The sequence below is a fragment of the Equus quagga genome, chromosome 5 (genome assembly GCF_021613505.1).
Source record: "Equus quagga isolate Etosha38 chromosome 5, UCLA_HA_Equagga_1.0, whole genome shotgun sequence".
Taxonomy (NCBI): Eukaryota; Metazoa; Chordata; class Mammalia; order Perissodactyla; family Equidae; genus Equus; species Equus quagga.
The window spans coordinates 113,492,995-113,505,901 of NC_060271.1; the positions used below are offsets into that span (position 1 = coordinate 113,492,995).

General features: G+C 44.9%; 1 protein-coding gene across 1 annotated transcript in view; it reads left to right on the forward strand.

The window, feature by feature from the left end:
- Nucleotides 1-12,907, forward strand: part of LOC124239683 (uncharacterized) — a 32,898-nt gene that overhangs the window by 3,767 nt on the left and 16,224 nt on the right. The window contains exon 2 of the mRNA XM_046661844.1: nt 6,717-7,100. Coding sequence (XP_046517800.1) covers nt 6,717-7,100 — 384 coding nt within the window. The remainder of the gene's footprint in view (nt 1-6,716; nt 7,101-12,907) is intronic.

A 12,907-nucleotide genomic window follows, 5' to 3' on the forward strand; every position in this document is an offset into this window, starting at 1 on the left:
GGACCTCAGCACTGAGGAGGAGGAGACAGATGGGTCTCCAGTCAGGCCACCCTGCAGGTCTGCCAAGAGCTTTAGCTGTAGAGTGAGAACCGCAAACTATATGTGTAGCTCCCAGGCCATGAGGATGCCCACAGCTGTGCAGCAAATTTCCCACAGCCCAGAACCTTCCCACATGGCACCAATACTGACAGTTCCCCAAACCCCACTCCCTGAGAGGAGAGGTGCTGCTTGGCTCCAGTAAGCTTGCACAGGTTACAAAGTTAGCTCCTTGCAGACAATCTGATACAGAACTCAATGATCTATTGAGCCACTCTGAGGCCCCAGACCTAAAGCAAAGATTCTAGTCCAAGCACCTCTGCTGTGTTTCAACACACCAGTGATTTAAAATCCCAGCAAAGGATTTGCATAAACAGCTGAATCTATGAACCAATCACGCTTTTGAAGGACTGTGAGTGCCACATAAGAAGGGACCACTTCCGTGTTTGTCCAACCCTGTATCTCCATAGCCTAATACAGTGCCTGCCACATGGAAAGTGCTCCATAAAAATAAAGGATTGACTAGGAAATTAAGGGGCCCTGTCCAGGGGTCATTCCCACAGTTGGGACGGCAGAGTGGTCTTTGGTCTTGGAATGGTGGTTGGCAGCGGTGGGAGCTGGCATGTGTGGGAGAGGTCAGGAGGGGACACTGTGCATGCAATGAAAAGACCCTGGCAGTGAGTCTTCTGTTGTTCTTTCCTAGTGTGTCACTGGTGTACCAGAAAACTGTAAAGCCTGGTCTTTGAGGGTCTGAAGAGAAAGCTTGCAACAGAGTCTGCTTATGCTACACTGGGGCTTCCATGCAGCATGGAGCATAACGCTGCAGAACTTGAATCTATAAAACTCATAGGATGGCAGTGCTGTGATTCATCAGGATGGTGTTTGGAAGTACACTGAATGCATTGGAAGATTTTGATCAAAAATATTATTTGCAAACATAATAGTCAGCCAAATCAGAACTGTTAGCCCAAGCAGTTAGTATGCAATTAGGGTCATTCCACGTCTGTCTTAATCATGTATTTGAAGTAGGTTTAGGAAGTATTTGTGCTATATCTTAACTCACCAGAAACCCTGTATAAACTCAAGTTCTGACAGTGTCTGTCCTTCAAAGAGGATTCCACAAATCTCCAGAAGCTTAAACCAAAGTTACTCTAAATCTGTGTGCTTTTCCTCAAAAGCTTTTCCTATACACCAATGTACGCCATATGACAACCTCAGATCCATACTTACTTTGCAGTGGGGCAGTGGAGTGAGATTCAAACCCCTACTCACCTTTGGGTCATAGGAAGAGAACAAAGAATGAAATAAATTCAAGGTTAATTGGATCCAATCTTGCTAAGCTGCATAGAGTAAGATTATTCTCTAACACCAAAAGCCAACCAGCCCAATTATTGAGTGCCTACAATGTGCTAGGTTTCTTTCTCTTCCCCCTCGTGCATTTCAAAAAAAAGGATCAGCTTTAAAAATCTTCATTTGAACCCAGAGTAATTTCCACTAGGAATGCTGCTACCAAAATCAAGATCAGCCAGAGCAAAAACAGTCAAGGAGTCGCATTCTCATCCAACTGTGTCTCTAACTATCTGTGTGATCTTGGACTCTCACTGCCCTTTTTCTGTGCTTCATTTTACTGCAAAATGAAAGGATTCAACTGGCATATCTTTAAGGTCTTCTCCAGCTCTAAAAGTGTATCAATACATGACCTGAAAAGTCATCATATAAGAGATCTGTAGCTACAAAGATGTGGCTCCCCGACTACGATGAGATATCTGGGCCTAATGAACTCAGCTTAGGTTCCCCCCAAGTCCCTGAGGTTGGTAAAGAGGACAGGAGAAAGGCAAGTACCTTCTCTCATTGCTCCAATAGTGATTTCATCACTACATGGTGCTGGGTGGACAATGTGACATTGCCATGTGCCTTCAATAAATAAAACATCCAGCCTTTTGCCAGACAAGGTCCATGGTTCTGGCCATGGAAGGAGGATAGTGGAAACCATGCAGCTGAGCCTGGTGCTTGATGTCATTCATACAGTAAATGATAGCTGGTTGGCGTATGAGAAATGCATATTAATCGTCATAATCACACCCAATGCTAATATCTGTGGTCTCTTAGCCAGCCCTCATTTCTAGAGAATGCACATGCCAGACACTCACATGCACTCACATTGACACACACACACACTTTCTTACAAAATTCTCTCCCTCAGAGTATTCTAGACATACTGGCTGTCTTACAGCACAATTAAAACGGAAGAGCTTTAGAAATTGAACTAGTATTTACACTAAGGTCCACACATGTCTGTTTCATTGATTTTATGGAATGTTCTAGGGCAGAACCTGAGACTGAGATGTGTCAGTTCTCATTAGTGAGGCTGTAAGGGCTGAACAATGACTGAATTCCCTTCTGAGCTTAGGAACAGAGGCAAGGCCCAGTGGTCATGAAGATCAAATGAGCAAGTGCTTTGTGAACTGTCAATCACTGTGTTACGCTGGGTGTTGTCCTCTTTCGACACCTAGCCTTGCCCAGCTGTCTTAATCTATAAACTGTCTCAGGTCTACATTGTAAAGTGAAGATCCTTGGTCTTGGGGTTGCACAAGGGTTGCGGCCAGCACTGCCTGCAGGACCGCACTGCAACCTGCAGAGGGCGATGGAAGACTGGACTTGAGACAGTAGTCTCCCGTGGGCGCAGCATCCTCGGGTCTATGGTTAGTTACTAGGGAGCTACTTTAGGACCTCGGAGTAGCCAAGTGTCTTCAAAAGTCTCTTCAAGAGCTGAATTTGAAGCCATCTCAGGGTTTCAGATAGACAACATCTCCTCAAAGGGGCTCTTTGAAGACGTGGGTCCGCCCTGGGGGTCTGAGCTCCTGAGGAATGGCTAGTAGGGAGAGGGCAAGTCTTACTTTCTGAGTATCTACAACTGAATCAGGTGCCAAATTTAGTGCTTTACTTGCAAGGTCTCATTTAATCCTCCCAGTGGTCTTAAGAGGTCGTACTTTAATCTCTGTAACTCCATGAAGGAGAAGCCCAACCATAGCCACGCAGAGGGCTTACTCAGAGACCTTTACTCCTGGAGGGCCACCATGGCCCCTGGGCTGCAATGAGGCCATACAAGCCAGGAGTCGATCAGCCTATCAGAGTAGACCCATGCTAAGCAGGCCCACAGAGGCTGGTGGAGGCACCAGGATGCCCATCTGTTCACCTGCTGGCAGGGGTAGGATTCTCACGTGGGCGAGCAAGCTGCTGTTGTCTGAAGGCAGCTGATGAACCTCCTTCTACTCCAGAGCTAAGGTGGCTGGGAGGCCAGGATGGGAGGACAGGATGGATGGAGGTTGTGGGAGGAACCCCAGGCATGGGATAAGGACAGAAATAGTCCTGGCTGATTGATTTATGACTGGGAACAGCCCTGAGCCCATGATATTTTTATCTTTAGCTGAGGAGGAGCCTGGAAACCATTCCATTTGCTGCCTATTTTAGATCCTGGGCTAAGGCTATCAGAACATGCAGCTTCCTTGACCTGCTGAGGTTGACATCACCCTGGGGCCCCCGTGCCCAAGGGCTCACTCTTTTGTCTCTATCCTGAACTGGGGGAGTACATGTCCCTAAGGCAAGAGACAGATCCTGTGACAATCTTGTCACCTGAAACAAAGCAGTCCAGTGATGGGAGTGGAAAAGTCAGGCACTACCCAAAGGGGTTTGGCGTCATCTCTGCCCTTGAACTCACCCGACCCTGGCCTTGCACAATCCCCCAAACCAGCTCAGCATCCCGGAGCTTGAAAGACCTTGGGGACCATCAACCTCAAGCTCTTTATTTTAGAGCTGAGAAATGTAAGCCCAGAGAGGGTAACTGAACTTTTTAGGGTCCCACAGGTTTTTAATGGGAGAGACAGGCTTAAAACAAGGCCGCCTGACTCCTAGTCCAGACTCTTTCAACTAAATCATACATCCACTTGTCCAGTGAGGCTTCTCTTGTGCAATTAAATCATTTATACACTCATCAGGTGAGCTTCTCTTATGCAATTGGGTCAGATTTCTGGGGGACATGATAGAAATATAGCTATGCTGGCTGGGAAGAACATGTGGAGAGCTTGAGGCCCAAGAAAAACACAGCAGCAAGGAGGGGCATAAGCTTACTACTGCCTAGGACAGGAGGCTAAAATGGGATTCCTTCTTAAGCCCCACAAGTAGGAACAAAATAGTATGTGTAAAACATCCCCTCATTTCAAAGTGAGGTGCTAAGTCATCTATGTGAGACCTGGGAGGGGGCAGCTGGAAACTGATCTTGCCACCTTTAGCTCATCACCTACTTCAAAGGAATAAAGGATTGAAATATAGAGTTGAGAGATTGGAGAGAGAGGACTCTTGTTTTTGAAGATTGGCCATTAGCTAACATCTGTTGCCAATCTTCTTCTTTTGTTGTTTGTTTCCTTCTCCCCAAAGCCCCCAGTAGATGGTTGTATGTTCTAGTTGTGAGTGCCTCTGGTTGTGCTATGTGGGACACTGCCTCAGCATGGCCTGATGAGCGGTGCCATGTCCGCACCTGGGATCCGAACCGGTCAAACTCTGGGCAGTCGAAACAGCGCATGCAAACGTAACCACTCGGCCATGGGGCGGGCCCCAGAGAGGAGTTTTTTGAAGATAGCAAGCTGTACACCCTCCTTGCCAAAGAGGAGGCATGGGAGGAGAGAGAGAGAGATTGTGTGTGTTGTGGGAGGAAGGGTTCGCCCCCGCCAGGCCATTGGAGGGGCAGCTTCAAGTGAACCATTCAGAGACCCAAACCATGACAGCTGCTTGAGAAGCTGTGGTTGAATCAGCCTGAGGCAGCAGGACAGTAACAGGAAGGCAGCAAATGTGAGCTTCCCTTCATCCAGTGTCAGGGCAGGGATACTCGTTGGCCACAGTGGAGGAAACCACGAAGGAGGACTGCCTGGAGGGGATGATGTAACCCCAACAGAAGGAGGTACAATCCTATGCCCATGGACCAAAGTAGCCTCAGGTCACCTTGCTCTAGTGTCGCCCATGAGAAATACTCACATATCCTTGCCTTGCCTCCTTTGTTCCAGCCTGACATCCACTCCCACCCTCCCCACCTATTATATATAGACATGCACCAAACATCAGAGCTCCAAAATATATGAAGAAAACATTTACCAAACTGAAGGGAGAAATAGACAGCTCTACAATAATAGTAGGAGACTTCAAAACCCTACGATCAATAATGAGTAAGACAACTCGACAGGATCAATAAGGAAGTAGTAGATTTCAACGACACTAAAAGCCAGTTGGACTTAACCTACATATACAGATCTCTACCGTGCTTTTGTGACAGTCTGAGAGTGAGACCAAGGGTCCTTTTCCTGAGATTGAGCCCTGAATGTTGGGAGGAGGGGCACAAGAACAGTGGTGTCCAGGCTGCTCCCATCCTTCTGATATGCTCCTGCATCAGCCCTGGGAGCAGAGAGCACATTTCTGAGAGTCTGAGCAGCCTCTGGCTTTCTTCTCTCTCCTCACAGCTCTCTACCTCCAACACATCCTAGATGGAATGGAAACCAAGTTCCTTTCCCTGTGCAGCCAATTGTCCCAACCTTTGAGCTTTGACAAATATTGAACTGGCCCATGCATTTGCCCTGTGTTCTTCCTCCCACAAGGCAGTCAGTGTATTTCCATGGTACCTCCTTGCTGCATGACACCCTTGAGGGGTGCTGCCTTTCCTTGCTTCCCACCTAGGCTAGCCTGAGTCCCTGTCCTGGGGTGGTGGCAGGCACCACACCTCAGCCCATGCTTGGTTATTTAGGAACTGAGTCTAACGTGTGTGGGGCTAGCCAAGCCCCTCTGCTTCTCTGCCTCTTCTCTCCTCTCTCTTGGGCAAGTCACTTAGCTACTCTGAACCTCAGTCTTTTCATCTGTAAAATAGGCATGGATAACTCCCTCGCCTCAGCTGCTCTTATGAGGATTGAAAGAGGAAGTGGGGTTACAAAGCACTTTGAAGAGTGTGAAATTGTTCTTTCCAGGCCTTTGACCGTGCCTTAAAGGGGATGGACTTCCAGGAGATCATTAGTAAGCTTTGCAAAACACGGTGGGAGGGAAGGTGCAAGAATGAGTCAAACTCTTGACCAAAATGAAGTGCGGGGGGCGGGGGGGGGCGACTGGCAGCACGCAGAGGTCTTAAATCAGGTGAGAGCAGCTCATATTATCATATTTTGGCACAAATGTGATTTTCCCAGCACACTGGGCTGGGGAGGAGGGTGGCTCTCAGCCCCTCATGGCTGACTAAGTGGCACAGATGAGGTTGGGCGAAGGGCCCACCAGGCTACCCAGCTGTCTTCATAGGCCTTTATCAGAAGGCTGGGAGGAGATAGTCCTTCTCGTTTATAATCCATGCTGTTTAATCTGGTCTGATTATGACAACAACCGACATTCTTATTGCAATTTGCAAGACACTTTACCTTACACTGTTTAATGTAACTCTTGTATGTATTACACTCATACCCATTTTACAGATGAGGAAATAGAGGCTCAGGGGGAGAAGACGGTGGTGCAGCCAAGAGCCCTAGCTGTGAAATCATCTGATGAGTTCCAGCCTTGGGTCTCCAGTTAGCTGCGGTGTCATCTTAGACAAACTGCTTAAATCTTTGTATTTCTACTTTCTCATCTGTGAAATGGGGATAATGATGGCTCTTCCACAGGGTTGTGGGGAGGGTGGCTCAGAAAGTGCAGGTAAAGCACTGCACTCAGTGCCTGGCAGGGAAGCCTCTCCTCTTATGCAGTAAATGCCTGAGCGGTGACTTGAGCCAGGTCTTCCGATGCCACAGTTTGAACTCTTTCAATAGAGTGGTGCTGGCTCTTAATTTTTTATGTTACACACTTCTGTTGGCTGCTAGCCCTGGAAAGCACGTGCACACTCACACATACACACATGCACACCTCTCTACCTTCTTATTCTCCTGTATCCCAGTCTCAGAATTCAAGGGAAGGCGGGAACCCGGTTTATTGCCAGATGGAAAGTACCTACCACAGAAAGAAGCCTCCCTTCGTCTCTTTCCAGACCCAGAGCAGCCATTTCGGTCCAGGTACATCTCAATGGTCTCAGGAGGGTGAGGGGAAAGCACCACTGACAATCGCCCTAGGACTTCCTCCACATTCACTGGGAGGCCCTGATTATCACTAAATGGTAGGAGGAAGGCCCTATTAGGTTGGCCCTGGGTGCAGAATGCATGTCTAACAGAATGTACGTATGTAGTCTTGTCCCATTCCCCATCCTCTTGGAGAGACATGGGTCCCAGAAAAAATCAAGTGAAAGTCTTCTTTGTCCTCTTGGAGGTGGGCCAAGGGCTTCTTTCAAGGACCTATGCACTTCACAGGCCCTTTGGGATTGGTGGCATCGGTCACATGGTAGCTGGTGACTCTGGAGTGGGTCCAGACTGTCCTATGAGTTACTTTAATCTGACTACAAGTTCTCTCTCTCAGCTACCCTCCACCCCCAGCAGGGAGGCCCCAGGGGGCCAGGACTGCACGTCTCTAGGAGATGTGGCTGTGGTGGAGTTGTTGGTAATTTGAGGACCTCAGCTGGTGAGAACACTGGCTTTTGAGAAGCTCAGTCCTCATTTTCCTAAGCCCCACAATCAGGTTCTCTCCATTCTCAACTACACATGCCATGTGCTTGTTCAGGGCCAGGTGCTGGCTAAGCTCAGGGTTGCAGTGGAAAGAACATGGGCTGGAAGTGAATCCTTGGCTCTGCTCTGGCAGCACGTGAGCTCTCTTCCCTCCAGACAATGGCTCACCCTCTGAGCCTCAGTTTCCTCATTCATAAAAGGAGGATAGTAAGAACTACTGTCAGTGTTGTAATGTTAAATGAGATACGCTACGATAAACACCCAGCACAGAATCTGGCCCCTGTTGAGTGCCCCACAAATGTCAATCCTTTGCTGTTCCAAGATTTTCCCAGCCTCTGTCAAAAATTCTGTGACTTTAGTGGCCAAATATGTTTATACTGTGTACTTGTAGTAGAGACAGTTGGAAATCCTTTTACTGGGTTATGAGTTCCCAGTTTCTCTAAGTGTTGGCTGTTAACAGCTCATAACTGCTGCCTGTGATCTGGAGAATTGCCCTCAGCTAAAAGAGAAGTCACATCATCCGGAGGTTATACGCCCTATGCACCCCTCACCCGTTGGGGCAGCCCATAGACTACAGTAACTTACTGTCACCAGGTACAGAAGAATGGACCCCTGCCTTAAGGTGTGACCACCTCTGGTGGTTTTGCAATTCTTGCATCAGACTGCTTGAGGGATAAGGCTGAAACTAGACTCTCGCTCAGCCCACATCCTTGCTTAGCATCTTCCCCTGCCGTAGCCTGCTTCCTTCATTCTCTCTGTCCAGAGAACACTCCCACAATAAATCACCACATTCAATCCTTTCTAAATCTTTGCTTCTTGGGAACACACCTTATGGCAGATTGTATGCCATTTTTCCACTTGCATAATTTAAAAACACATTATATTCTTGCATCCCTGCCCTCTGGATATTGTATGGATAGGAATCCCCACCCTCTTATAATGCAATGTATGGCTGGAAATTCCCAATTTATTGGGAGTCGAGACTCAGTCTAATGAGATCAAGCGTGTGTGTGCTTGGTTGATCTCAACAATACTTTAAATTTCTCCTGAGTCTTAGTCATTATCCATGGCCACTTGCTCCATTCTCACAATAATGTCATCTGGTCAAAGCATCATCAATTTCCTCTGCTGTTCCTCTGAATGCTCCTCTTTTCCTTAGATAGCAGTTGAATGCCCACAAAAAAGTGACCAGAGCTATTGACCTGGCCTTTGCTGATTTCTCATATGTTAGTGTTTACCTGGGCTCTGAGAAAATTATATCTGTTGCTCAAATGGTATATTGAAGTGTAACATTTTAGAGCCAGAAGGGACAGCCCCAAGGAACCAAGCCCAGTGGTCCTCAACTGGGGGTGATTTTGTCCATTAGAGGACATTTGGCAATGTCTGGAGACCTCTTCGGTTGGCACACTGGAGAAGGGGTGGTGACTTCTGGCATCTGGTGGCTAGAGTCCAAGGATGCTACTAAACATCCCACAATGCACAGGGCATCTGCCTGAAATGAAGAATTATTCAACTCAAAGTGTCAGCAGTGCTGAGGTTGAGAAACCCTGGTTCATTCTACCACCTTGGTATCAGGGAGGTGACTGAGGACTCCGGATGCTGCAGTGGCAGAATTAAAACCTGAGTTTTACTTTCTACTGATCTTGCTGTCTCTTTATGTTGTCATAGGATCAGGCCTATGTAGGAAGTGTGTGATGACAATCTTTCTACAGAATAAAAATCTCCTAGAGCAAGAACCTGTCAAGAAATTCTTATTTCTAAGTGGACACTCATGAGGTATCCATGCCAGTGTGGCGAATTACTCTCCCTGCAAAAAAAATATAAATTATGATACTCAACTTTGATATTTGTTTCTAGTCCTTTAACAGACCCACATAATTATTTTGTACTATATTTTCTTAAAACATTTCCGTGTGTTGAGACAATCATACCCAGAAGTGGAATGTCTGGTCTATTAGGCATGGCTCAAGTGCTGTGTTTATAACAAGATACACTGTGCATTTGTTTGCTTCCCTGTGGAATGACTATTTTTTCCTTTAAGAATATTTTTCGTAAATAAAAAAAATTTAATTACAGTATTTGTTAAACACAAGTAATATGGAGAAAAATAACATATATATTTCCCACCTCGTTCTGAAAATGTTTTACCATGTTTCTTTCCCATGTTTAAAAATTAACATTATAAATACAGTTGAAGCCTTCCATTTTATCCCTCTACCATCAGGTGTTCCCCTTTGCCTTGAGGCAATCACTATCCTAAGGTTGGTCTATATTCTCCTCCTTCATGTCTTTATATTTTTACTGTGTATATATATATACCCATAGGCAGTGTACAGTATTTGTGTATGAGTGTGTTTTGAAATTCACACCATCAACAACCAGAATAACTAAAGTTAAAAAGACTAAAATATCAAGTGTGAATAAGATGCAGAGTAACTGGAACTCTCCTACACTGCGAGGGAAGTAAAGTGGTAAAACCAATTTGGGGAACTATTCGAGATTCTCCACTAAAGCTACAAGTATGCATACCCCTGACCCAGCAATTGCTGAGTATATACCCGAGAGAGATGGATGCCCATGTACACCAAAAGAAAAGTCCAAGATTGATCAGAGAAGAACTGCTCATAATTGCCCCAAACTAAAAAAATCCCAAATGAACATCTCCCATACCGTGCACAAATTAATCATGGCATATTCATACGATGGAATCCCAGCACAGCAAAGAGAATGAATAAACTAGAGCTACACGCTTCAATAAGGATGCATCTCACAAACATACTATGGAATTAAAGAGGCCAGACACAAATGAGTGCACACTTTCTGCATGTATGATCTCATGTATATAAATTTCAGAAATAGGCAAAACCAATCTGTAGGGTTAGAGGTTATGATAGTAGTTCCCTTGGGAGGGTGTAACACCTGGACGAGAGCCAGTGGGGTCTTCTGGGATGCTTGGTAATGTTCTATTTCTTAATCTGGCTGATGGTTACAAGGGTGTCACTTTGTGAAACTTCGTTGAACTATTCACTATGCTTTGTACATTTTTATGTGTGTACATTATTCTTCAATAAAGTTCCCTTTAAGAAAACTAATCCGTGATATTGTATGGTGATCTCCTTCTGCAGCTCGTTTTTCCCTCTAACATTATGCTTTTAATATGTGCCCATCTTGGCCCATTTGATCTAGTTCAGTCATTTTTCTGTTATACAGTGTTTTATTATATATATATGCTAAAATTTATTTTTTCATCCCTATACCAATGGATGTTTATGCTGTTTCCAGTCTTTCATTACTACAAACAACACTCTGATAAACATCCTCGAACATCCCTCCTCCTGCAATGTGTGAGAATTGCCCTCTAAGGCCCATACCCAAAATGGCATCTCTGGGCATGTCTTCTCTGTTCCTTTAGTTTCAACTGTTCATGTCATGTTTTAGTTGGGTCTCTTATAAATAGTATATATGATTGGGGTGTGTGTCTGTTTAAATGCAATTTGAGAATCTTTCTCTTTTAACTGGCAAAATAATGTGTTTACAGTAATTGCAATTGATAATATATTTTGATTTGTTTCTATCATCTCATTTGGTGTTTCTCTGCTGACCATGTTCTTTATTTCTCTTTTTCTCATCGTCTTCCATTGGTTTAATCAAGCTTTTTCTTTCTTCCCCTCCCCTCTACCCGTTCGGCAGTTCTACATTCAAATTCTACTCTTTTAGAGATAATCTTTAAATCTTTAAAACGCACACTCTATTTAGTGAAGCCTATGTTTAATCAACATTTACATGCAGTCACCAAACAGTGTAAGAGCCTCAGAAGGCAGTAACTCTGATCTCTACTCCTTTCCTTCACGTTGCTGTAACTAAGTAGTTTCCCCACTTAGAGAGTAGTTTTAACACTCCCACTAGTCATGGTCCTTGTTATTCTTGTAGCTGAATATTTAGTTCTACTCATATGTTCACCTTCGTTTTTCTCATCATTGCTTTCATATCCCACTCCTTCCTTCTTGGTTCAATTTCCCTCTTTCAGAAACACATCCTTTAGTCGTTCTTCTGTCAGAGTTTGCAGATGGTAAATTCAATCTTTTTGTAAAATATCTTTATTTTGCTCTCATCCTCAAATGATGATTTAGATGGGCACTGAATTCTATGTAGCACCTATTTTCTCCCAGTCCTTGGAATGTATTTTTCTGATGTCAGTCTAATTGTCTTTCTTTTGCAGGTAATGTATCTTGTCTCCTTAGCCGCTTTTCTTCTGTTAAAGGATTTTATTTTAAGGTATTCCATTATCGAGGTATGGATTAACTTTTTATTTATTATGTTTGAGATTCACTCTGCTTCTTCATTCCTATGTCAACATCAAGGATGTTGGTGGGGTCCACTCCACACGGTCACTCAGGAGCCCAGGAAAACAGAGGCTCCATCACCCAATAGTTGCACCACCTGGAATATGAAGTCTTTTAGGGGTTCTTCCTTTTGACATTCTGGCTTTGAGTTCCGTCTTCTTTTCTGGAACTTGGGAGTTTCCCTTTTTTTCTTTTGAGCTCAGCTGTGTATTAAAAACTTATGTTACAGGGGCTGGCCCAGTGGCACAGTGGTTAAGTTCTCACGTCCCGTTTCTTGGCGGCCCAGGGTTCACTGGTTTAGATCCTGGGTGCAGACATGGCACCCCTTGGCAAAAACCATGCTGTGGTAGGCATCCCACATATAAATTAGAGGAAAATGGGCATGGATGTTAGCTCAGGGCCAGTCTTCCTCAGCAAAAAGAGGAGGATTCACAGTAGTTAGCTCAGGGCTAATCTTCCTCAAAAGAAAAAAAATTTATGTTACAAGGACCAGCCCGGTGGCGTAGCGGTTAAGTTTCCATGTTCCACTTGGGCAGCCCTGAGTTTGTCAGTTTGGATCCCGGGTGCAGACCTACGCACCACTAATCAAGCCATGCTGTGGCAGGCGTCCCACACATGAAGCAGAGGAAAATGGGCACAGATGTTAGCTCAGGGCTAATCCTCCTTAAAAAAAAAATCGTTACATTTTCTACAACATTTATATCCATTTGAAGCAGAAGAACATTTATGCAATTAAAGCTTAATGTTGCCAGAAGTTGAATATTTTGAGAGGTTGTATTCTAAAATATTTTAGAGCCCAACTTTCAATTTTATTTATTTTCTGTATGAATTTACACCTCAGAGCCAACTGCTGGAGCACTTGGATTCCGAACATCCAAAAATTAGTATATCCTACTTTTGCACATTCTAGTTTTTCTTATG